Source organism: Phaethon aethereus (assembly GCF_964289735.1).
Source record: "Phaethon aethereus genome assembly, chromosome: 5".
NCBI lineage: Eukaryota > Metazoa > Chordata > Aves > Phaethontiformes > Phaethontidae > Phaethon > Phaethon aethereus.
The window spans coordinates 17,758,381-17,785,796 of NC_138579.1; the positions used below are offsets into that span (position 1 = coordinate 17,758,381).

At 42.6% G+C, this 27,416-nt stretch overlaps 1 protein-coding gene across 1 annotated transcript; it reads left to right on the plus strand.

Annotated features, from left to right (window-relative positions):
• Positions 1–24,264: 24,264 nt before the first annotated feature.
• On the plus strand, positions 24,265–26,069 carry GSC (goosecoid homeobox). Its single transcript, XM_082000084.1, has 3 exons — positions 24,265–24,650; positions 24,857–25,116; positions 25,539–26,069. The coding sequence occupies exons 1-3, from the start codon at positions 24,320–24,322 to the stop codon at positions 25,689–25,691; spliced, it is 744 nt and encodes a 247-aa protein (XP_081856210.1). The 5' UTR covers positions 24,265–24,319; the 3' UTR covers positions 25,692–26,069.
• The last annotated feature ends 1,347 nt before the right edge of the window (positions 26,070–27,416 follow it).

Consider the following 27,416-nt stretch of genomic DNA (forward strand, 5'->3'; position numbering starts at 1 on the left):
TTGTAATTATACAAATTCCTCTGCATGGAGTCTGTTAAAAAGATTGATCTATTTTTATGAGGACACACACAAATACTCATTTTGATGGACCTCATTGGCATTTATTGCAGGCCTGCCACTACTAAAATTTAAAGCCAACCTTGTAAATTTTATGGAAACTACATGCTGCAATTATTAGCCCGAAGACCTCCTGTCTCGCAGGAATGAGACAGATTTTGCTTTCCACGTACACTGTGGTTTACACCTGAAAGAGATTAGTGGGGACCACCAGTAGCTTGAAAACCTAATCTCCAGTATTTTGTTTCCAGTTCAGCTCTGAAAGATACTCCAGGTGTTCTCATTAATTAGTCATTGTAAGTCACTGTGTCACAATTGTGCATGGAACAGCTGTTTTCCTGGTGCACTTTTTCTGCAGGAGTGTTTTAAATTAAAAGTTGGTTTATATCCTTTTTAATGTTTAGAAACAATTCTTGTGACTGGTGAAAATGAACAAAAACAACCTCTAACAAGTCAGTTTAGGAGGACAAATTCTTTAACCTGAGCGTTTCCTGTAATGGTGCAACTTTATGGAGTTTTACCTGAGGGCCTTGCTCGCATAGTGGAGGATCCAGATAAGCCTCATAAGCAGGTCCTGACATTTTTTTCTGCGGCAAAATTCCCAGTAATATCAGGAACTGTCCATAAACCTTACAGACTGTGCAGTAGGTCATGATGTTCTCCTCCCCTCCTTGTCTTATTTTATAGCCACAGACACTGAGACAGATGGAGATTAAGTGCATTGAACCTACCAATCAAAGACTTACTTTGCAGCATCCAGTTTTGGTTGGTCTCAGAGAAAATACCAGAAGAGATAAGCTACTTCTGTGCCTTGGAAAAGTTATCCCTACATTCACTCCTCTTGTTAAAGACCTGCAACCTGATGCTGTGCTTTCAATACTGTTTGAATTCCAGCCAAAAGCAAGAACTCAGAAGAATTGATTTGAGTTGGACAGAGAAATGAAGGGAAAGTTTCTCTGCTAGAGGTAACTTGAGCGACAAGGAGGAAGGGTGATCATCGGATATTGGTAAAATTACCACAGAAGTGCTTGAAAGAGTTTCATAGCAATCTGGAATAGTGAGAGAGTGTGGGACTTGCTCTTTTTTGCTCTGTGCTCTCTTGCAGATGGGGTGGGACTAAGGGAACTTAGTGCCCTCTACACTTAATGCACACGAACGCATGCTGGTTGACCCTGTGGGCTGGTCCATCACTTGGTCATGTTAGTTGGTCCTGTTAGGTCAGTGGGTGGAGGTAGCAACTCACTGACACAAAGAGTTTATCCCTCTTTAAGCTGTCTCTATGCTCATATGTCACTGCACCAACTACTCAAGACATGCACTTGAGCTTTTCCTCACAGCCATGAGAAGTATAAAAGTTTTATTAAATACTGCTGAGCTTTTCCCCTCTGCAACTGCTAACTCAGAGATGACACCAGACTCATTAATCTTCCTGCCCAGTGAAACAGATAAACAGAGACTTAGTCCTTTTAAACTGAAATGCAAGAAGACATTATGAGAACCACCTTTCTCATATTTTAATAAGAAAGAGTATGACAAAAATATTAACTAAATCCCTATACTGTTGCTTGAAAGAGGAGGATACTTTCTACTGGTCTATAGAGAGATATTGTGCTGATCTATGGCATCCAGTGAGTGATATATGCTTCTTTTTCTGCTGCAATGATGAACATATAAAGTCTTCTGATGCATGGGCAGGACTTTTCTGTACATGAATTCTTTCTGAGCAGTTTTAGAGTTTTCGTTTCACCTTGAATGGTTTCTGTCTGAGATCTCATAAGCCTTTCTTTAATAAAGAAAGATTTTAATAAAGAAAGGGACAGGGAATCTGTTTGTAATCAGCAGTCTTCTAATGTAACAGATTTAACAAGTGTCCTGGTTCTAGCTGAATACACCATAGTTCCTTGTGAAATGAAGCAAGTCCATTGTGTTTTTTCTTTGATTTCAGAAGTAGCTGTATCTAAGTGGAATGTTGTCTCTTTAGCTTGTAAATAGTCAAGGTATTAAAATGTGCAAAATGCAAATAGAATTTGCACTATAATATGCTTTAATTTGATTTGACATTAGATTTCATCTCCTCATCTTTTCATGATAGCTATTGAAAAGGTGTAATTTTATTTTGAAGTCTTAAATTTTACCTTTGGTATGTTCCAGTACATGGAAATTGAGGAGGAAAAAGTTGTAGTGCAGAGTTGTGGACACATGCAAATTAAGTTTTGACTTTGATTATATTTTTTGCACTTGCTATTTGAGATGTGCACTCATTCTATTTTTCTTTTCGGTGAATATTTATCCTGATGGCTATCACTAAATAATTGCTTGGTGTCTAAAGCTCTTTTCAAATGACGGGCAATTCAAAACCTTGATCAAGGTCAATTGTTAAGGTGTCGAAATCTGAAAATTTAATCATCACTAAGAGTAAAATTGTACTCAGAATTATGCCTTTAAGAAAAGCCATTATTTACCAAGGAAAGTGTTTTTTATAACCAATGATCATAGTAATTTCTAAAGTGGAGCATCTTAGAATCCTCTTTGACTTATTCACTTGAGAAAATGGCTGGCTATTCATTCACTCGGGGAATTTTGGACAGCTAGTCAGAAAAACAGACAAAATCCGGTTTGATCAACAGTAACTCAGATTTTGTCTACAACTAGAGAAACTTGGTGCTCTAACCACAGTTCGGCGTGCCTCATACGCTTGCAATACATTGCAAGGCCTTGCCCCAGAATAGGACCCCAACCGAAAACAAGAACTCGCAGTCACTTTTGATAAGACTGGTGTGAAATTATGCTAGCTGGACTGTGAGCTTCCACAGAGCCAGGCTCCCTCTCCTAGATCCAGCATCAGCTCACATGGGGTAGTAATAGTGTCTAGTGATGCCAATAGTGCCTGTACACCAAACTCATTTAGTTGGCTTGTCTGACAATTTTTTGAACCCATCTGTGCAATAGCTCAAGATTTCTGATCGCTACCTGCATGCACAAAATCAGTACATGTGAATCCTGTTCGCAACTACGCACAGCAATGAGTTTAGATATACAGAACATGCTACGGAGGCTTGTTCATGTGGATGATGAGACCCTCTGTTTCCAGCTGGGGAGCTGAACATCGTCTGGTAATCATTGTGTTTGTTGCACTGGGAGCAGTGCTCTCATTTGTTATGGTGTGGTGTCTCACACAAGAGCCGTCACTGCAAAAGGCACAGGAAGGTCAATGTTCTCATACAAAAGTGATGTGTTTGATTGCTTACCCAGGATCTCAAAAGCAGCTCAGACATCACTTTCTGCAGTCGTTGAGATGCAAATCTAGTGCTCCATCCAGTGGAAACCCAAGGACTGGCATATCTAGAGGGTGTGTATTATTTTGGCAATAATAACAGTAATTTGCTAAACTAGATAGTCCAGAGCAGTCCCCACAACCTTCCTGAAATAATTTCAGCTGCTTAGTGAGTGCATCTGAAGTTCTCCAGGTGTTTTTGTTTATGTTTTCTCATTATTTTTCTTGATTTTTTAAAAGATATTCTTCCTGATGGCCATGTCAAGAACTTAACTGGGGAATGACACATACTTTGTTTTTCAGGGAATATTGAGTCTTCGCCCACAGCTCCTGGGCTTCCCAAGGCTCCTGAGAAGACACCTCTGATACTTTCTGATACCTCAGAGAAGGCAGGACAGCAGAGTGTCATGATGGCAACTGTTGGGTAAGTACCTAGCAAGCATCGCCACTGCAATTAGCAAGCAAAACTGAAGACTACAGAGAAAGATGCTGCACTGCCAGTGCTTTATAACAAAAGAAGTTATCTCCCTAGTGCCTAAGGGCCAACTTCTGATCAAAGACACAGGGACCCCATTTGCTAGGCACTCTACATGGGAGACTTTTATTCAGGATAGTGCCATAGCAATTTTGTTAGCACCTTTCAGTCAAAGGTGTGATTACAACTCAGGTAAACATACCCAAAATAGATAGTTTAGATACTATGCATAGTCCTGCTAGCATGCAAAACAATCGATTTGCAAAATCTGGCATCATAAATGACACCAAATATTTGAGGAACAAGGTCAATAGCTCTGTGTTGTTGCAAATATTCTGCTAGCAGGTCTTGAGTATGGGAGATTAAAGCTTGCTTATGTATATCTGTAGAAACGACCATCTCGCCCTGCACTGCAGTGAAGGCAGCACATTAAATTCAGTAGTAACACTCAGAGTAAAAATAAAAGACATAAACCTCAACACACCACAAACACCACAAACCTCTGTCTTGGGGGTGAAAGGAAGACTTTAGTAATTATATTCACATCTGATTTAAGTCCCCACTCAAAGTAGGGCCAGTTTTGTTGCTCAGATCTTTGTCAAGTTTTGAAGATCTCCAGGTATGCAGATGCCACAATCTCTCTGGACAATATATTTGAGTGTTTTGTGAGGAATTTTTTCTTATATCTAACTGAAATTTCCCTTGCTGCAACTTATGTTTGCGGCCTTTTGTCCTTTTCTGTGCACCTCTGAGAAGAGTCTGGCTCCATCTTCTTTATAACCACCCACTACGAAGCTGAAGAAAGCAATTAGATCTCCTCTTAGCCTTCTTTTCTCCAGGTTAACCTCTCCTTGCATGTCATGTGCTCCAGCTCCCTAACCATCTTGGTGGCCCTCCATTGGACTAGTTCCAATGCCTTGCTCATAGTGAGGAGCATCAAACTGGACACAGCATTCTGTGCAAGCACACTTGTGTGGAAGGGAGAGGAATAATCATACCCATTGACTTGCACACAGCACTCACTAACATAGCCCAAAAGTGGTTATCATTTGTTGCCCAAAGAGTGCCCCTTATCTCAAATAGAGCACTTCGGATTATTGCCTTCCTGCAACACCCCATTAATTATATATCAATGGGAGAGGGGAGAAAAAGGAAGGACAGGGAAATACAAGAATACAACTTCTTCTAAGGACACAAAGGCAATGCTAGAAAGAAAGCTGGGTGCACTTCTGAAAACATCAGATCTTGTCTCTACACAGAAGTATGTTATCTCTGTTTGCAAATGTGGGCTTTAAAAAATGGTAAATACTAAATCACTTGACTTTCCCAAAGTCACAAAAGAGACTTATCAAACTGAGAGCCTCAATTACCTTGTTCAGTTCTCAGTTTAGACTACAAAGTCACTCTTCATTTAAAAGTAATTGAGGTCAAACTATTTGAAATGTTTCTGTGACTGTTTTTCTTATTGTCCCACTACTGAAGTGTTGCTACAAATACTTTTAGCTTGGAACCTAAAAACACATCAACAGCCATGAAAGCCTTTCTTCTGAAAAAAAGTGTTTCATTTTCTTTTGGGTTATTTGTTTTTTTCCTTTTGGTACATGTTCAGCCATTTTTACTAGGTCTCTTCTTGCCACCTTAAATTAAATTCATAAAGATGTCAGAACACAAGTGATCAAAATTATTTTCTCATCCACACTGTGGTTCTACTGGGAATTTTTCCCCAGATGATGCTATTTGAACCTGACTATTGACAATAAATTTAGTGCCTGTAGAGCTCCAAATGTGTGATGTCTTTTCCTTCACTTTCCTGACTTGATGTTTGCAACTTTTTCCCTTTCTGGAAAAATATTGCCACCCACAAAGCACTTTTCTCCATTTAGAAGACATTCTGTGGTCCCTACCGTAAAAGGGTCATATAAGGTAAGGCTTCAAGATGAAAAGTCAGATCAAATCTATAGTAAGGAAGAAGAAGAACAACATTTAAGAAAAATAGTCCTTTTTCCTTCCTCATTTTTGATTTATATTTAGTTTTTAGCAACTGAAGTTTGTGGTCATGGCCCTGTAAATTGCTGTGATATGAAAAAACCAGCCATATGACCCTCAGCCTACCAGTGTAAGTACCAAATATAGAGGTATTAATATGAAAAAATTGTTTTAGTATGCACCATTTTGTGTTTTACAAGAATCGTTGTATTCTGAAAGTAAGACTATAACAGTGCTTGAACACTCATGATTTTATTACAAGTCTCATGACGTCTGCTGTTTTTCCTTAAAATGCCAAGTCCTGGAGACATCTCATTACCTGTGATTCTCAGCTTTCACTGAAAAGCAATGTTTTTAGCTCTTGCGGTTGCAGAGAAAAACATGCAAGTCTGAGCCCTAAAGACTTAAAAATTAGAATGCAAAGGTAAAGGCAAAAATTTTTTTAAATTCCAGTTCTTAAATTAAACTTAACTGTCTTTGGGTCTGACCCAGAACTTCTGAGTGTTTAAGGCTGACAGTAGATCTCCTATAAAGTTAATGAATTAAAAAAAACCAAAAGAATTTAAATCTATTAATTATATATATATAACTCCATATATAGTTATAACTACAAAACACTGATTTTTAGACATTTACGTTTGCTGCTCCAGATTTAAGTCCTATACTACTGACTTCAAAGGTGGAAGCCTCCACAAAAACAGAGGTGAGCTAGGGGCACCGGGTATTCATATGGTCAACACAGATTTATGCCCTGGTTCATTTCTGTACCTAAAAATATATTACATGAATATTGCATAAGATTGTTTTCATAATTTGAACCTAATCTGTGTTTGTGGTGCTTATTTTTTTAAATAGGAAAATTCTGAAGTCATACATCACCATAGGAAAATCTTTTAATTTTTTCTGTGTGTGCAGAGCTGCATAGGAATGGTGAAGGAACGGGTGGGGAGAGGGGATGGGTAGGATAGATTCACTTGAAGGATATTTTGAAATGTTTTAATTCCTTTTCTGTGAAAAGTGATTAGGATGATTTGTGTTAATTAGAGGGTTTACAAAAAAATGGATATGTTAAAAATCTAATTATCTGTTCCTGCAGGACTTGTTTTCTGTTCTCCAGTAAGAGAATAAAACCAATACCATGTGCCCAAGGTGGTTTGTCATGCGGCATGAACAGCAACCAACAAGAAACACAGAAAAGTGCACAGCTTGCAAATGATAAACATGCAGGAATTTATTTGTCTTCAGATACAAAAATAGTTCGGAAATAACTTTTGATTGGAAAATTCATAAATTACTACAGTGTGTTATTATTTTAACATTTACTCAGCCGTACATGTTTATATTTTACCAATCAATATTTAACTCGGCTCATGATCCCGCCACATTCTATTTATACTTACATATCTGAATCAGATAAAATTTTTACAACTATGCGGTAAATTCCAGTCATGCAGTTCTGACTTTTTTGTGATTTGCTTGAAGAAACAAGCAAGCCAAGCAGATGAACTGGAAAAAAAAGAAAAAAAAAGTCTAAGAACAATTTCTTGCTAGAAAAAGAGAAATTCAAATATCTGAGTAGAATTGGTTCCAAGTAAAATGCGTTTCTTCTTTTCTACTAGGTTTTTTCTACCAATATAATTATAGCTTGTTTTTAAAATTGGAGTTGTAGCGTAGGCAATGCCAAACCAAACAGAGCTGGCTACGGCGTTTTGATCGTTTTCTCTGGCCCACACAAAGGCCTGCCTACTGTATTTATGAGAGCAGTTCCTAGGGGCGAGTCGGAAATGCTGCGCGCACGGTGCCGGTCATTAACTTTCAGAAACATCAAGTGGGAAGTGGGCTTCTGCCTCCCACCACCCCTCTACCTCCTCCTGCCATGAGTTTTGCGTCTTAAGTAAAATGGTCAAGGGAAAAATTGTAGGAGAAAACTTTCTCGTGTATATGTACACACACACGTATGCACGTATACACATGTATACATGTCTACACATTATATACACATATACATATATACATGTGTGCATATACATGTGCCTGTATGTGTATACATTTCAGAAAAAGTATATTGCATTTCTGTATCCTCACTCTGTCCTGTATATAAAGGCGTTGGAAGAGGCGATGAGGGGTCCCAGCAGTGCTGGCCGCTGGTGGCCATGAAGATGTGACGTGAGTTGGGCTGCCATCATGGTTCTCTTTGTGCTGCTCAGGCCAACTCCTGCAGCGAGAGCAGACAAAACCTTTTAATATTATCTGTTTGGTGTGACCAGGAGGACGCTCTTTCCCATGTTGGGATTCAACCACGGAGTCTCGGGTCATCCTGGCTCTCCCTCATGGGGGCTCAGAGGCTCCAGCACCTCCGGTCCTTTTCGGGGTCCTGCCTGCGGGCTCTGTGTGGAGCGTGGCTTGCCGTCACTGCTCACGGGTAACCACACTTCAGGATCACATTCTTACACAGCCACTTGCATCCAGGTGCAAGAATTGCTTCTCTATTTCCCTGCTATTTTTATTCTGTCTCTATTTCTCTGCTTTCCATTTCCCTTTACTTTGTTTTGCGCTCTTAATTTATTAACATACTATGTTTTGCTCTATTAAGCTAAACTTTTCAACTAAATTTCCAAGCAGTTAATCCCATTAAGTTTTTTATTGGATTTGAAATGGATTTGTCAAGGAAACAGTATCGCTGCAATTTATGAATGTACTGCAGTGCCTTTAGGAGACAACTGTCTCTGCATTTGGAACAGGAAATGTTAGATGGAAATTGAGAAAGAATTTGCAAGATTTATTTTCCACTATTGCAAGCCTTCAAGAGCTTGATCTGAAAAATAGATTATTCCTTTTCTCCTTGTGTCCAGGAGACAGTGCGATAATTTTTTAATAAAGATAGTATAGCCTTGGAAACCCGTTTAACAAGCTTCCTTGGGATGTTACAGTGCAAGCAAAGTTCATCTATGAAAACTTCTTAAATGTGGAAAATAATTTAAAATTTTGGACAAGCCATAGGTCATTTACTTGATTTTTTTTAAATGAAGTTACAAAATAGATGTTGTCCCCAAATACCCTGATCTGCAATGATTAAACTCAGTCTTGTGTGGAGGACTGGCACAAATCCTTTGCATCAGAGCTTAATGATTTATTTTGCTTGGAAAGTAGCTGTGGTCCTGAACTTGTCCCTGTTTAAGTCCAAATGACTTCCATGGGAGCTGGTTTGGGCCCTGTAGTTTGTGTGTGATAAAAAAATTAAATCTGCTTTGAATAAGCGGTGCTGGGTCCAGAGCACAGTAGGGTATGGCCGCGTGGGCGCGGTGTGAAATACATTTTTATTCTCAGATAGGATAACTGGAAGCTGCCTTGAGGTAGAGCCCAGCCCCATCGTCTGCTGCCAGAGGACTGCAAAACCAGGCAAAAGGCAGCCTGGCCACTCCTGGGAAAATGCTTCGTGTTTCCACCCATTTGGGTAGAAATCCCTCGTGGGGAAGCTGTGTGGTGGGTGGCTGCTGGGGTGGGCAGGAGGGAGGAGAGGGGGTGGCCAGGTGAAACCCCAATAGTTCTGTGGCCGCGGGGCAGAGCAGGCTCCGGCGGGGTGGGCACATGGGGTGCTGGGAAGGACCTGCGTGGTCCCCCTGTTTAAGGGATCTTCAGTGGGGATCCGATCTCTGAGGTCTCCTGATCCCCCGCCATGGACTCCAACAGGGCTGCGTGGGATGTGCCGATGTACCGTCGGTAACACATTTCTTCATTCCCTGTCCCTTGGGTTGGATTATGTCATGATGCCAGGGCATTAACTTAGGGCTTGTGCATCTAAATTTATTTTGTTTTGGGTTTTCTTCTCTTCTAATATTACAGGTTTGCCTCTAGTTTATAAATATTCCATTTAAGGAACTATTTAGTAGTAACAACATTCCTGAGCTCAGTCCAAGAATTGAGCTAATTATGGCTCCCCTTCAAAAATCCATTTCCACTCCCCCTCCCATGGACTTCTCTCCCCTGTGGTTAGAGGGACTGAAGATAATAAAGTGCAAAAAACTACCTAAATAAACAGATGAATTAATTGGATACACTGTCTCTGACAGATTAGTAAATCCCAGTCTTGCAATCCTTATTTATGTGAGTCATCCTGCTGAGTGGAAATATTTGTGTAAGTAATACCCTAATTTTTAAGAATATATTCAAAAGACGTGAAAGACAGGAGTTTTTTCCAGCATCTTCCATAAATGGGAAAAGGAAGAGTGGGAAGTAATCTTACTTTACTAATTAAAGCAACTGGTGATAAAGATACTAAAGAAAGTTTCTTCTCTTGCAACTACTTAACTGTGGCATTAATTTTTCACTTTGGCATCCAAGAAAAAGCATGTCTTAAAGTATCCTTGGAAAAAAAAGCCTTCTCTGTTTGTAGGCAGCACAGTTCCACATTCTTGGTATATGGAACACCAAATGTCCTGGGATAGCCAGCGTCCTGGCAGGGAGCCATGCATCTTATTATATGGTAGGAAAGCCAAATTTCCTCCTGCACAGTATGTCTATAAATAAAGTGCTTCTTCCACAAGCAATTAAATGGAAGCATTTTTCCAACCAGCATGCAAATACAGTTTTTGTTTCTTGCTACAAGTAATAGCCAATTTGTGATATTAGTTTAAGGTCAAAATTATTTTAATAATGATATTAAAATGCCTTCTGCCAGGCTTGCACAGGGATGTAAAAAAATACAGTGAAAATTTTCCTTAAAGGACGTTTCTTCACTTTTAAAGGATCTGGCATAAAGAAGGCATCCTTCAACTGCCTGAGATTAAAGTGTTATATGTATGTCTCAGCAGGAATTTAGAGTTAATTGTTAAGGGTTGCTATTCTAGCCTTGAGACTCTGTTTGCAGCCAGCCTGTAACTTCTTTGGGGCATTTGTGCAGTATGTTTGCACAGCACCTAGCAAATAATCTTTTTTTTTTTTTTGCTGATGCCTCTAAGGAGAGACTAGAAAAGAAATTAGTATTATATGACTCTTAATCTAAATTCTGGATATCACGAAACTGCCATTGGACTGCTCTTTTCAGCCGTTCTTATTCAGAACATATGGTTGTATATTTATGGGATTGAGTAATAAGGTTGATGAAGTAATGCAGGGAAAAGGTTAGGGCATCTGCATCTGATTGCTTTGGTAGCTTGAATTTAGTGGCAACAGTAAGTCTTAGAAGGTGTCTCTGCTTTTCAGCCAGACTGGCATTGTGCCACATCACCTCTTTCATCAGTGAGGACTAAAAGGAAATTAGAATGGCACTGTCCTGTTGAACTTCAAATATTGACACAATTAGAATAGCCCAACATGCAAAATCTTCTTACATGTAAGACTTCGTTTTAGGACAAATGGAATGGCTTAGAGACCATTGGGAGATAAGGGCTTCCTTCTGTTCCTTCCAAATCTCCAGTCATCATCTCGAATACTTAGATGATGCATCTGTAACTTTTTACCTTCTTCCCGCACCTTAGTTTCACAAAGGAGAAATCTCTGTTGCACCTTTTTTTTTTTTTTTTTGGAGAAGGAACCATTTCCAGCTACTTTTTTTTCCTGTCTATCCTAGAACAAAATTTGTGGGGCTTTTCTCTTTACTCTCTCTTTCTCCTCCATTACCAAATCTCGCTGCATGTAAATAGTATCTCCCATACAGAACTACTTCCAGAAGGAAATGCTTGCTGCAGTGGCATCCCATTTGGTAAGAAGGATGAAGAAGTTATGATATTTAATCAGAGCTGGAAATTAGATTCCTTGCATTACAACTAGTGGCAGTATTAAAAACAAGAGCTTTGTAAAAAAGCTGACTGTATTATTGAACAGTGGAAGGAGTTAATATTTTTCTTCTGATTACTTTCTGATGAAAACCAGTATTTTTTTAATCAATTTTGATCTAGTGTGTGCAGAATGGTTTCTCTGTAGCTTCATCTGTGCCTCCCACTTTGAATGACAGCCAGAAAGGTGTCATACATAGACTTAAGTGGGGCCATCTTTTCTTAAGACAAAGTATGTTCTTAAATAATAAATGATCCTGGCAAGTTGTTTATTACCAGCAGTTAATGATCTGTTTATTAGTTAAAGTCTGTGGCTGTTAACACTCTAACAAATCAGTTCACTCTGTTAAACATCAATTTTGAGTACATTATTGGTATTAACCATACAACGAACTAAAACTGTTGCAGACAGTTGATTTTATTGCTAAGGCAGAATTGTATAATAGGAGGCAAAGGTGTTCAACAGGATACCAGTGTTCTTGAAACGAAAAATAGATTAGGTTACATTTGTTTGTATTGGTTAACAAATCGCTTTTATTCATAGTGAATGTGTATTCTCTTTTCCCAAAAGTCTTTCAAGCAGGCTCAGTTTAAAGTCCTACATTCTGTAATTTCCATGTTTTTAAGAGTGTAAGGATTACTTTTGTTTGCATGCATATAGTTTGGAAAAAAAAAATAAATTGGTGGGCTTAAAAATTAACTTCTAGAAGGTGTGTGGGATGAACAGCTTGCTTTAAAAAAAAAAAATGCTCAGAAACCAAATACTGCTAACACCGCTTGTTTGCCTGAGCAATTGGCAGTAGATCAACTGGTTTTCCAGACTAGTTGCAGCTACTGGGAGGAATAGGCAGAGACAGAGTTTGAAGATTCTGGTGTTGGCTCTGCATTAAGCTGTGCTTCACTTACATCATGTTACAATCCCACAAGCGTCTTCAACAAAATGAAGTTCCAAATGGAAGATCTGGGATATTAGGTGATCTTGATGAGAATATTTGGTCTTGAGCGGAATGGTGCTTTACAAGGTTTTGGCTCTGCCTGGTCCCAAACCATAAAATACACGTACTGCAATTTTGCATCTGATCAGGAAACAAAGCTGTAAAAGTAGGTTCACTCGTAGGGCTCAAGTAGTGGTAATAAGTCTGGCAAGGCTGGATAAATAGGTGTGAGAATTACATTCCAACCCACAAATTCGAGAGTTCAGATCTGTTCTTTCAATTTTGACCCACTTCTCATAAAAGGTAGCTCTGATACTTTCAACATTTAGAAATAATCCACTGATACATTAGCAGAAAGTAATCCTCAAAAGCTTTTCTCTAAAATGTATCAAAAATGCTTTTTCTCAATCCGCTTGACAGCTAAAGTATTCTTAGTTTTTTCCTAAGTTGGATTAATTAAACTGATGCAAATCAATTATTATTGATGCAGAATTATTATTATTATTATTATTGATGTAAACCCAGTATTATTTCTCTCAATTCTAGAATGGCTTGTTCTGATTTAATTTGAACCTTCCTTAATTCAGTTGAACTCAGCTAAAATAAACATAGTTAAACATAGTGCTCAGCTAGTGCAAAGGCTACCTCAGAAGAACATTCTAAATTAAATCCCACTGACTTCATACTGATAATCTGCAACTTGTTTGAGGTAGAACAAATTACTGGAAAACGTGTTGTACCACCACAACTGTAGCTGTAGTCTAAAAGGTCAGTACAGAACAAGAATTCAGTAACAAAAGTGACACTTTGGACCCTGAACAGCAGGATGTCTTGCAGAGCTTTCTGTAACGGTATTAAAGCGTTTGGCTCTTTTCATGTTTGCCAACCTATTTACTGCCTTGTTGAAGGAGGAATAGGAGGACCTGTGGTTTACACCCAGTGCCAACAAGAAGATAATTTCCCTAAGAGTAAGAACCGTTTTCTCGAGACTTTTAATTACCCCAGAGGTCCTGTGGTTTTCATCTACCCCTGCAATTAGCCGGTTATCCCAAGGGAAGGTATCTGCAATGTAATCTGAATTAAAACCAAATCCAACTCCTGTTAAAACCAAAGGTGCTGAAGATTTGCCGAAATTCTCTCGCTGTCAGTTTGGTGCCGGTGTAGCTTGTTTAGGGGCTTGAGCTTCTCCCCCACGCAGCTTACCTGCCACGCAGGGGTCACCTAACCTGATTCAGAGCAGTCCTAGAAAATGAAGTGACAGCAGCGGAAAAGGAGGTGAGCTCAGCTCTCACCTTTGCTGAGCAGTGGCACAAACTTCCCGGCTTGCCTCTGGGAGCACCGAGTCCCATTGTAATGCCGGAAAGCGTGCCGAGTTTATAGACCAATGCTATGGAAGTGACCTTAGCTGAAGTCACGTTACTCGCTGCAGCCCTTGAGGATTACTGGCCATCTGAAAGCTTCTGCAGCTGGCATTCGAATTGCTCCATTCTCAGGGTGCAGTACAAGCACAGCACGATGACGCGAAGTCAGAGTCATCCAAGGAAGAAATCTGTGGTGGTTGCTGTTTGAGCTGATTGTTAGTGCTGTAAATTCGAATGCACTGACACTTCCTTCTTGCCTGAAATGCAATGATCTCTTCCCTACGTCTGTTTATATGTGTTTATATATTAAAGCCCTGTGTTGGATGGCATGAATATTGAATGTGTTTTTCTTCCCTGACCTGAACAGCTTTTACTGCCCCTTGCTCTACCCTGTTTATACAGTGCCACATAGCAATGAGTGTTTTTAATAGAAAAACCTCAGAGTTGGTTTTGGTAGTACATATTTTTTCTTACCAATCTATGCATCACTATGCAACATGCAGCCAAGTGCCGAAACAATAGACTCTTCCTGTACTTTCATTTTCCTTCAAGCTGTAAGAGCAAGGCTCCGTTTAAATCCCACTAAATGAACATTATAAATGACACATCAGAGAAAAGCATGTGTTTTACCAGTCAGGCTTGAGAGTGTTTGAAATCAGCCCTCAGTTTCAAGTGACAGGTAGACAGCGGCCAGGCTGGCAGAGCAGAGGGAGGGTAAGAGGGGAGTTGTAGAGACTGGAGGGGTTACTGTGACTTGAGCAATCCACAGGGTAAGGAAAAACAAAAATTATGCAACTTTATGTCTTATGGTTCTTTCTCTTTACTATCGCAGTCACTCTCAGCCCAGAATTGTTCCGTATTCAGGAAACAGGCAGAATATTCAAATGCATGTTCAGAATTGATGGTGTTAAATTTGGAATTGATGGATTTTCTCTTCTGGATTTTCACAGAGAAATGACACCAGTTCAATCAAGAATTATTTCAGCATAAACGTATTCATAGAATTGCTGTGTGTAGACTAACTCCTGGATTGCGTGAGAAGAGTGAACGCCTTGGTTTTACTCCTCGAGACTTCTCCTTTGAGACTTCACAACATGCAACACGACTAAGTGTGGTATATAGTCCAGAAAATTTAAGACACAATATGAAGACTGTCTGTATATCACTCTCTCTTCGAGAACAGAGCAAGCAAATGGCATGCTAAGCTAACCTTTGTGTTAACCACAGCCAGTTCTGAAGTCAAGGCATTCTGTGCACAAGAAAGTCAGATTTCTTTCAACATAGCTCGTTTGAAAGCTTGATGTTCATGTTTAAATAATCTTAGAATTAAGAATCCAGTTTTTGGGGCCAGAGTATAGGCTAGGGAATATTTGTACAAAATATTTAAAGTTATTCTCTGGTTTCCCTGGATCCTGCTAATGTTTCAACATGGGCCAGTCTCCTTTTGTTGAATTAGGGCAGACTGAGGTTAGGAAAACCTAAAATTAGTGGGATTTAAACTCTAATTGCTAGACTAAAGCATTAGTCGTCTGGTGACTGATGCCTTAAGAGGTCTTTGTAAAGAAAATATTTTGCAATCAAAGGAAACCAAAACAGTGCACTACCTGCTTTGGACAGACTGAGAATATGCATATTGGAAAATGTTTGGGGTTGCAAAGGTTCTGAAAGTTCCCCCAGACCTTTTAAAGTTTTGTCTAATGTATATTACAAAATGTATATACACTGGAACTTCATATAACACCCATCATGGGTTTTGCAATGCCTGAAGGTAAGCAAGCAGATAACCTTTCAGATAGATGCCCAAATTAGCAATGAAAACAGGTAGACATTGCTGTCACCAACCGCTATATTCTTCATGCCCTGTTCAAAACAACAAATTTTGTAACCAACACGAAGTTCAAAGGTCTGGAGCAGCAAAACTTAAGTACAGAGAGTGACTGTGACAGCTGTTACTGGGCTAAAAGTTGGAGTTCTGAAAAGACCTGGAGTCTCCGTAAGACCTTTGCTGCTAAACTGCATGTCTTTCCTTACCTTTAGGTCAATTCTGAATACGAAGTGGCAAAAGCCCACAGCTTACTTTAAGGTAAGCCTGCTCTGTGAAACTATGGGCTTTCTTTAGGAGCATGCAGTAAGGTAGGGTATAGGTCTGCAACTCACTGTCTTCTTCAAGCTAGCCGTGCAGACGCTCATGGCACATGTGATGTGATGGCTGAAAGGCTGAAAGTACTCTCAGTCCTAAAAGCTTTTCCATGTGCAGATTTAGTGTAGACCGAATGCTCTATAAATTCACATTCTTTGTGCATTAACTTTCTTGGTTAGATCTGTCCCAAAATGCGTTGTGCCCACTGGATTTTCTCAACGTGGTAGCTAACACATATTTACTACCCCGAGGTTAAAGCGCAGTGAAGAATTGGCCCAAGAAATTCAGATACCTATCCGTCAAAGTTCTGAGTGTATTTAACCCTCAAATCAGTTGCTGATATATGTTGATGTACCCACTGCAAGAAGCAGACTGGGGAAAGAGTCATTACTCCCCCTCTCTGAGAATACTTTACCAATGGCAAAAGTCATATAACAATTCATCCTCACTCTCAAAAGCATGTTATGCCATGTCAGCACATAAACAAAGAAGATGTCATTGATAAAACTTCTGAAAAAGGAACTATCCCTGATTTTTGGCTGCTGTGTCACATTCCCAGCTCAGTTCCTGGTCCAGAATTATATCTAACTGCACACCACACTGACCTCCTGAAACAGGCATGGGGCCCAGACCATGATCTTGCATATCTTACTAAAACTTTGGAAGAAATCCATCAAGAAAACTAAGAATTTACATTATCATAAAAGCATAGAGTTTCCTTCCAAACCAAAAGGTTGAAGACTGGACTGCATGGAAGCAGTGCATAAGAATCAGAAAGAAAGATAAAATCAAAGGGCAAAGTGTCTTATCTTGAAGACAGCTGCAAATAGATAAATACTGGCATAATATTCCTGATTCGTGGGAGTAGATGACATACTTGTTGCCCCAGAATATTATATAATCCCAAATTATAATAATTGCTCATTAGATGAGATTCAAAGTGTGGAAAGTATAATAAATTGCAAATTATCAAATATAGGTGAACCCATATTGCAGGTCTTAAAAAATCTAGACCTGATTTGGGGATGGTTAGTTAGGAAGGGAATAATCCACAAATTGATCTAGATTTCAAGGTAATCATATCTAATTTTAAAGTTCTCTGACGACTTTCAGAAAGATATCAAAAATCTTAAATGTTCCAACACTATAAATTAAAATGGCTTTAGAAATAGTAAAAAAACCAAACCTGAGCTTTATAATATCATCATATAAACATGACTTTTTACTTCTGTCCTCTAGTGGTTTGGGTCTTGCATTCAATTCTGCAAATGACCTTTGCTGTAAATAGGCTCATGTTTTTTCCCCATAATGCATAAATTAGAACTCAAACGGGGATATAGTTGACTGACAATGGTGTGGTTTAATCTAGAGACCTAGATTAAGGTTAATAACATTAGTAGGTAAGTCTAACAATTCTGCCACCTCAGTTGCCTCACTGAATGATCCTGTTTTATCTGCCTACTGTAACCACTGGTCACTGAAGTTGATTACAGTGATATTATTTATTTAATTAGTTCAAAATATCATCTAACCAAGGTAGTAATTTTGTAATTCCTTCTGGCATATTTGCCTTGCTTTCTTTAAATCCATTACCCTTCATTATATATTTCTCTACTATAATCATCCTTTTTTTTTAATTTAGACCTTCGTTTTTAATATAATTTCCTGCTTTTTTTTTTTAAATGTAAACCTTCATGATATGTATCTGGCACACTTCACTTGGAAAAAATCTTTTAGGTTTCAGTCATATGGTGTTTGGTAATGATAATGCAACTTTTAGCTGGGAGATCCATCTCTCTTTTTCTCTCTCTTTTTCAGTTCAGATTCAAAATCACTGCCAGTTACCAAGCAGACTTCCATAGGTGTGGGATTGGGCCCCAGTTCTGGTTCCACTTGAGTAAAAACTGTTAGATTACAGTACAGCAATATTCATGAACTCCAGAGCTCCTAAATAACCGTAGAAGTTTCAAAAATACATCATGGGTACATTACATAAAACAATGCAATAGCTGTCTTTTGTACAGTTGGTTTATTTATTTTTAAAGCTGACTTTGTTGCTCTAACTCCCTCAGAAAGCTATTTGAGGCTCTTTGCATTACAAATAAAGGGCTACTTTGGGTGTAATCTCCCAGGGCCTTTTCAGAGAGAGGAGAGGTTCTGGTGGCATTAAGTATGTACAGTTTATACTACAAAGAAGAGCTTTAGCAAATGTAATAATACTTGTGTCGGGTGATAAGTGCTGACCACACACAATTTCTGGTGATTTGTAGCTCTGTGTGCTCAGGATCTCTTGTGGTTTAAAATCCAGTGTGCTGCATGATGATCCAAAAACTTAGTTCAGTCATTGGAAAAAGGTAAATCAACAACAGAGGTCTGATATTTGCTTTTTTCAATCAGGAAAGCAGTCTTTTGCCTTTTTTTTTTAAATTATTTGGCTTCTATTAGTATAAGCCCTGGCATAGACATATATAGAGGTCTAATAGCATAATGATGCTTAAAGCGAGCACAGTTTATTCACATTATATGTAGGGACTAGGTACACATATATATCTACCTATGCACCTTTACATATGACTGTGTGTATAATATGGGGAATGAGAATTATACACCCTTACAGAGAAAAATTAAAGCACTAGAAGGTTAGAGTAAAGCCACTGAGTCTTGGAATTTTGTAAGCACACTGTTACAGTATGGTTCAATTCGCAGAAGAAATCTTGGCTGTTGGCTGTACTGCAATAGAGAGACGTTTCTCAAACATGGGTCAGTCGTGTGTGTGCAGCAGACTTCTGCTGTGTCAGCCTCTGCAGCACATCCCTTGGCATGACACTTTTGCTTAATGTAGATACCCGGATCAACCCGTTTTCCTGGGCTTAAACACATTTGATCACAACATCTTTGAGTAAAGGATCTCGCTCAATCTGCATTTGATGCAGTTTTGATGCAAAATTACCAAGTAGCAGGACATTCTCCTGTCGACTCCTGCAACTGCAGTCAAGGACCCAAAATATTTTCCCACTGTCCCCTTGAAAACACGCATTGTTTTAAAAGAGTCTTCTCTTCAACGATCTGCACAGTTTAGAGGTAAACTCCCCTGCTTGAAGGAAAAGTCTTTTTCCTGCTGTATCACTAATGTTATACCTCTTTTTCTGCCAAGTGTGTTGTGTGTTGGAATACATACGAAACCTGCAGAAAAACATCTCCTTTGCCTTTGTTCATATTCATGGAAACCTTTAAGAAATTCTACTTTCTTCATTAGATTACATCATGTCAGACTGAATCCATATCAGCTTTTAAATTGCTATAGCATCTGAATTGTCTACAACAGAATGTGTCTATGTTGACTTGTTACAATTCTGAGAAAAATCACCTCTGACCACTAACAAAAGGGGTAGTGTATCTTGAGAACTCTGTGTATGACAAACTGACATATACAATAAATATGAATGTTACTACAGTAACAGATTGAAATTACATAGTTCATTTAAACCTTTTTCCAACTTCAGCTTAGTCCCAGCTAAAGCACACAGGAAATAAACATATTGAGCTGTCTGGCACCAGGCAACTACCCAGGTCCTGTTCTGTCTAGCACTGGGCTGGGCTTATCCATCCAATCAACATTAGGAGGTTTATTTATGTGAGACAGATATATTAGTAATAAATGGATTTATTCAGTAGCTTGGTGGATTTATACACATACAAACCCATTTTAGTTTAAGGAGACTTAAAAATGAGTGACTCCACTAATTTTACGGGCTGTACCCTGAAGCCCTTACCCAAGTTCTATTCTCTTCACAAGGGGGAAAAAAAAAAATTAAGTCAATGGGGTGTTTGCTGCAGCAAAAACTGCAAAAAACTTCGAAACTGGTGAAATGCAAGTGAACAGGCAGCTAGCTAAGTGGCAATTCAGAGGATTATGGTATATTTATATACTTTTTATGTAATATTCCATATATAAAAGTCCGGTTTAATTTTTACAGCCCAAGATAGTCCGCAAAAGAGACACAACTGATGGAATTCAGGAGGGATATCTGGGTTTTCTTTCTCACACCTATTTGTACTTTAGACAGATTTTGTTCTAAGGCATGAATTTGACGTGCAAGTGAGGTCTGTACTCTGTTTTCACTGATTCGCCTGTTTTTTAGAAAACAAGACAGAATTCACTTTAGTGCTATGGTTTATCCGTTTCAGTCAGATAGATAGTGGCACATTCTCACCTCATTTACAGTTTTTAATTCCGATTGGACATTGATTTTGAAATGTCCCTTCTCTTTTCCCCCTGTATGCTGCCACTTGAAAGTTGAAATGTAGCAAGAATGTAATGTTAGGTGCCAGTTTTCTGAATTACAGGGTGACTGCTTTAGCTGATCCCAAAAAGCAAGTGTCTTTTTATACCGCATAAAAGCCTGAAATGTTTACATATCAAAAGGCTATAGGCCAATTTCTGTCAAAATTATACATGAAGTTAAGCAGTACAAGCAATTTATTTAAACACTAGTCATTGTAGAAAAATTCAAAACCATATGCTCTTTTAGCAGTTTTTCACAAATGCATTTGACCCATGACTTGGCAAGACATGCATGCTTCATAATTTACTCTAAATTTCAAACCCCCATGACATTTAAATAAAAGATCTTCATTAATAAAGTTTATATGAATGAAAACTTTAGAAGCTGATATTGTTAGAGGGAAGCTTTAGGGGGAAAAAAAAAAAAAGGCAACCGCGTTTCTGCCTCATTTTCAAATGACTGACTTTCCTAATCAGTTCAAGATAAGTTTATTCTGGGAACAAATTACGGTAATTTCGCATTGTACGATTTTTTTTTTGGGGGGGGGAAGTAATGATGCAATCAATTTAAAAACCAACGTGGGGAAGGCTGCAGGGCGATGGCATTCCGTATGTGAGAGACGCGCTGCGAAGCGCCGTTTCCGAGAGGGCTTCGCAGTCAGCGGTCCACCGACAAAACCTTGACTCGCCGCAGCTTTACCCCCCTCCGCGCCGGGCGGGAGCCTCAGCCGGGGACCTGCCGCCCGCAGCCGGCCCCGGCCGGGCGGGCAGGCGCGGAAGCTCCGCGGGCGCCTTCGCCGGGAGGGCCCGGCCGCGGCCCTGGGCGCCGCTCCCGCCGTCATCCCCGGCATTATTCCCTTAATACCTTAAAATCAAAAAAACCGAGCCGATTTCTCAACAAGCGCATTTTCATAGACCCGTGTGTGGTGATTGCTTTGTAGGAAATCGTGTTTGGGTAATAATATTGAAAATCAGTGCGGTGTTTACTTTATTTCATACCTAACCGCTTGCTCTGCCCGGTGCTGTACTCCTCTTTAGATCTCTCTTCCAACCCATGCTGTGACTACCCTCCGGTAACAAACAATTGCTTAGCAACACTATGCAGCACAATTTGCTTGCGTTTCATTTGTTATTACAATTTCCCCCCGACATCGGGTGACAACTGATTGTCTGTTTAACGCAATTTTTACGTTTGCAAACTTAGCGAAGAGCGGGTGTGAAACGAGAAGCTCCGAGAGCAGGTTTCGCCAAGAGGGTATCAAAACTGCGGGGGGGGGCAGAGGGGGGAAGGGAATTCACGGCAAGACTTCTAAGATTAAAAGAAAACAAAAGAGAACTTCCTCATGGGGGTGGCAAGTTATTCCGCCGAAAATAAATAACTAAATAGATACGTTAGTTAGGCATAAAGCTAGGCGTTGCAGAGTGCTGGATCATCCTTCAGCAAATCGAAAGACTCGCTGGGAAGCCGAGGCTGGTGCCGCACCCCCCGATGCCCATTTTGTCCCGCGGTGCTGCTTTCACCTGGGAGAAGCCCGGGAGGCGAGATCCAGCTGCAGGCGGTGCTGAGCGACCCGAGAGATGGGCCCTGGCGGCGGCTATCCCCACGGCGGGCCTCCGCGCGAGCGGGACTTCGGCGGGGCTGCGCGGTTCCCCGAGGGGCCCCGCTGGGAGCCGCGGCCCTGGCCCGGCAGGCGCGGGCCACACGGTCGGGGGCCCCCCAGGGTGCCCGCAGGGGAGATATCCCCCCCCACCCCGGGCCGGAGGGAGCGCTGGCCGAGCCCCTGCTGCCGGCACCCGGCGGCTGGCGCTGCCGGGGCGTCCCGAGGCCCCGCTCCCCGCCCCGGGCGGGAAAGGCCGGCCGGGGAGATGCCACCGCGCACGGCGGCGGAGCCGCTGAGGACGTGGACGGGCATCCCGATAGCGGCATTAAGCAGCGCGCTGCTCTGCGTGCGGCGTGGCCCAGCCGCACCCAGGGAATAAGTCACTCAAAAAAAAACCCAAAAACCAACCCCAAAACCGACAAACCAGCCCAAAACTCTCCCCCAAAACCCCAACCCCAAAGAAGCAGAAAATAAAGAAAACCCTCAAAACAGCAACAACAGAAAAATCCCAAATCTAACAACAACCACCGAAAAAAACCCAACACCCCGTCTGTCAAATAGTTTCACTTTACATCAAATGTGCAAAATGTGAACGAAGGTCAGGTCTGAATGCCAAAGGCGGGAAGAAATTGATCGGCAAATAAACTGAAGTAAAGGAAACGGTGTTAGTAATTAGCCACATCACGATGTATTAAGAAAGTGAGAATCAAGTCCTGGCGTTCTTTTTCTTTAACGTTCATACGAGTCTTTTGCTAGAACTAGGCGTTTGATTTAGATTTTTCTCGGATGCCGTTTTAAATCCTGGAATATCGAGGAAAGGAAGGATAAGGATAAAGCGCGAGTAAGCGCTAACGAGCATATTCTTTGTTGAGGAAAAATAATGCGTTCCTTGTAAACGGACCCTAATAGCTTGTTTTCATTTCATGCGTACAATTTCCTACCTTCTTTGATGAAGGGTTGATGGGGTAAATAGTCTAATCTTATTCAGTTCACCTCCTGTGGATTCCCAGTGACAGTCGTGACAGACGAAGTATTCTGCAAATCACAAGAGCCAGCTACCAAGAGAACCAAACGTCTTAATAGGAAGAGTTTTAGGGACTTTAAACTGCTCCATTTTAAATTCACGGAACATACGAAATATCATGTAAAATATAAAGTTCTCCCTATCATTGAAACTCTATAAGCTTTATTTTCTAAGTTAGAAAAGGAAAGATTCTTCCTTAAAAAGAAAAGAAAAGAAAAAGGCACCAGGGTGGATCGGAAGCAAATCGGAACACCTACCAGACCCGGGGATTTGAGATGGCACTGGTTTTTAACATTTCCACCACCTGGCTTGTTTAAAAATAAAAAGTGATACCCGTCTGGATCTAAATCTGTATATATAAAAAAAATGCTTACAACATTCACGCGTCCTAATTCCGCCAGGTGATCTAGGAAAAGGGAAAAAAAAAAAAGTTTATTTACTCAGTGAAGACGTTGTTACTTCACTGCGTAAAGCTTAAATCAGGGGGACGCATACTCCGCTGTGGCCCTTCAGTTCCCCGAGCCGGGGGACGCAAGATTCAGATCCTGCTGCAGAAACATTGCGGGGGGGAGTAGCATGGTTATATCGCAGTTTATTTTTTTTTTAAAAAGTGCTTCTTAACCGATTCGAAGAATAAATAATGAATCTGAGCTTCAGACGGAGGAAATCGCACCCACTAATGTGAACTAACACGAGCAAAGTAGGTGCATAATAGACAAGGCTAGGACCTGCTAACCACTTCTGCACAATGGCATTAATAAGATTAACCTGGGCAATTAGCCGGTGCAGCGGAGATCAAGCCTAAATCTGGGGCCTTTCAAAAAAGCTCACTAATGGAAAGGATTACGTTAATTTCATTAATTCTCAATACACAGAGCCGGGCTCCTTTCACTCCTTTGTGTAGCCCCCACCACTTCCCCACCAAAAAGGGGGAGTAAAAAAAAAAAATCAAATGTGGTTTTGTTTGTCATCTGCATATTACCAGGAACTAAATCCAGGATGACGTCGCCTGGGTATAAAAAAGGGAAGAGGTTCAGATGGATTATACTCCGAGCAGCCCTCTGGGTTGAGATCAGTAAACAGGCGAGAGTTGAGGGGGGAAAGTTCCAGGGGTGGATCCTACGCGCACGCACACGCGCGCACAGACACACACGGACACGGACGCACACGCACACTCTGCCCGCAAGCTGTCCTCGGAAAAAGCTACGCTTCTTTTCGCTCCGATCCCTTTTTAAAATTTCTCCGACAAGTTTCGATTTCGTGCCTCTCCAGCCTTCCACCCCCTCACCTCCCTCCCCCCCCGCAACCGCCGCCGCCGCCGCCGCCGCCGCCGCCACCCTCCCTCCCTGCCCGCCCGCGCCCGCCCCCGGCCGGTGGCCGCTGCCCGGCCCCGGCGCGGCCCGGGGCATGCCTGCCAGCATGTTCAGCATCGACAGCATCCTGGCGGCCAGACCCCGCTGCAAGGACTCGGCGCTGCTGCCCCCGAGCGCCGCGCCCGTCGTCTTCCCCGGCCTCCACGGGGACTCGCTCTACGGCGGCGCCTCCGACTACGGCGGGTTTTACTCCCGGGCGGTGGCACCCGCCTCCGCGCTGCCGCCGGCCGTCACCGGCTCTCGGCTCGGCTACAACAACTACTACTACGGGCAGCTGCATGTGCCGGCGTCCCCCGTGGGCCCTTCCTGCTGCGGGGCCGTGCCGCCCCTGGGCGCCCAGCAGTGCTCCTGCGTGCCCCCCGCAGGTAAGGCGGCCCCTCGCGGAGCGGCCCCGCGTGGGACGGGGCGGACGGGCTTTCTTTGTTCCCGCAGCCGCGGGGCGGGAGGGGTGGCGGGGAGCCGGCGGCCCGCAGGAGCGCGGGTGGGCGGCGGGAGGGGGGCTTTTTAGGGGGGTGGGGGGCAGCAGCCGTCTCATGCAAAGCCTGTCGTCGTCTCGTCTGTCTGTCCGTAGGTTACGAGGGCACTGGGTCAGTCCTGATGTCCCCTGTTCCCCATCAGATGTTGCCCTACGTGAACGTGGGCACTTTGTCTCGGACGGAGCTGCAGTTACTGAACCAGCTGCACTGCCGGCGAAAGAGGCGACATCGGACGATCTTCACTGACGAGCAGCTAGAAGCGCTGGAAAACCTCTTCCAGGAAACCAAATACCCAGACGTGGGCACCAGGGAACAGCTGGCCAGGAGGGTGCACTTAAGAGAGGAGAAAGTGGAGGTAATTTGCTTCCCTATTCCTCTTTCCACCTTCTCCCCTTCGCATTTCAACACGCTCCGGCTTGAGGTAGCTCGGGGCGGCCCGCTCCGCTGGCGGAGGGGGGAGCAGCAGGTTTGGGGGGCGGAGGGGGAGCAGACAGAAAAAGGGGTTTTAAATTTTTTTTTTTTATTATTATTATTATTATTTCCAAGCGCCCTTCTGAATGCGGCTGGCCGAGCCGATCACAGGGCTGTGAGCAAATGTCGAGAGGCGATCGTGCCTCCTGGTCGCGCTCAGCCTTCTCCCCCCGCCCGAGGGGCAGCTTTCCGGCGGCTCCGGGCTCGGCTGGGGCGGAGGTCAGGCTGCGGGTTTGCGTGCTTTTTTAAATTTTTATTTCTTTTTTTTTTTTTGTCCCCTAATAATTTAATTTCTTAACGTCACAGGTTTGGTTCAAAAACCGCCGGGCAAAGTGGAGGAGGCAAAAGCGGTCGTCTTCGGAGGAGTCAGAAAACGCACAAAAATGGAGTAAAGCGTCTAAAACGTCTCCGGAGAAGAGACAAGAGGACGGGAAAAGTGACTTGGACTCCGACAGCTGATACCTCTCAGGGGGGACATTTCCCGTGGACTGTCGGATACGCTCCAGAGGATGCTACTAATCTTGCACAAGCTCTGCCTTGTTGGAGAGGGAAAATATCTGTATATAATGTACAATACCCCGACTTGATTTCGTGTAAATAAAATGTGTTGCGGAGGTACTGCACAGGTAGACGGCGGCGCGTTTGTTCACCCCTGCGCCGCGGCACTGCGGGAAGAGGAGAAGGAGAGGGAGAGGGAGAAACAGAGGGAGAGGAGAGCGGCGGTGTCCCGCTCCCCGGGGACCAGGGGCGGCCTTCCCAGCGCGGTTACTTATTTAACGAGGTTTCGCACGGTTTCGGAGCAAGTGGAGGGCCCGTTGGCCACCGGCTCGCCGCGGGCCGAAGGGGCCGGGGGAGTTCTCGCCCCGAAGAAAAGCGGCGAGCCGCAGGCCGGCCGGTCCCGTCCCCGCTGGCAGCGCCCGGGGTAGCCCCGCTGAGGCCGGGCCCGCGATGCCGGGCTGCCGGGGGGGCCAGGAACAAGCCTCGGTCCTCCTCCCGGAGCGTCTCGCTGGGCCAGTCTGTCTGTATATCGGCCCCAGGTCCAAAGGCTTCTCCCCTCAGGGAGCGGCGGCGGGCAGCCCCCGCCCCGCTGCCCCCCCGCCCCGCTGGTCCGGCCGAGCTGGAGGCGATGCCCTTAGGAAATATTTGCAGGCAAAGCAAATCCGGCCTCACGCTTGTTATTCTGCCTCGTCTCCCCGCGCTTTTCTCCCCCTCTCTCTGCGGTTATGCCTTGCTGAGTTTCCGAAGAGTTTGTCTTTGACCCCCGTTTAGAAAAGCTATCTCTCTACATCAGTGTTTAAAACGGCTATTAATAAATTTCAGCCATTATCCGATGAATTACGCGTGAGAGGAGGTACGGGCCCTCGCATGCTGCTCCTGGGGATGTTTCAGAGGAAGTTGCTGATGGATGTTTTCTCCCCTTTGAGGCAGCACCTTTGCAATCAGGAAAGCTGTGACACCCCGGTCTCATTTTACTCTTCCCTCTACGAGGGCCTTGTAAAAGAGACGTCTATTCTCCCAATAAAACCCACATTCTTTTTCCTCACGCTTTTTTTCCTGCGACTCCCCAATTATTAGTGCTCGTCCCTTCAGAGCAGAACCACCGCGGTTTTTCCCCATGTCCTCTTGGTTAGAAAGACCTTTCTCTCTCCTTGCCTACAATGCCTCTCTACAAACTGAAAACAAATCACCTGGAGGTGTAAAGCCGATGCAGATAGCCTCTGGCTGGAAATCTTCATGCGGTACCTTTCATCCAGAAGTTAAGTGGTAGTGAGCTGATTTTTCTCAAAGTATGGCCAATGCCTAAACTCACCTGCATCGATTCAGCTCATTTAGCTTAGACAAGAAATTGGTTTATACAAATGTGCTCACCATTGCTTCCAGTGACACTAGAAAGGGTCATGTGCTCTGTTGCTTGTCCTTGTGCTTTTCCTCCCTTTCCTGATATATCCAGCTTTTTATGGGTGTTGTAGCGTGGTGCGTATTGCGGATATTAGCGTGATGATAGAGTGAATCTCAGTACCTGTCTGCTCAGATAACACTTCCTATTGTGCCCATGTTTCCATGCAGGTGTGGTATCTCTCTCTGACCAATCTCTCCCCGTACGAAGGTGTAGCAACAGCTGCCGTGAAAGAAATTAAGTGTGGTTTTGTATGAGCCAGTCCTTCAGGGGGCTTATAGTTTCAT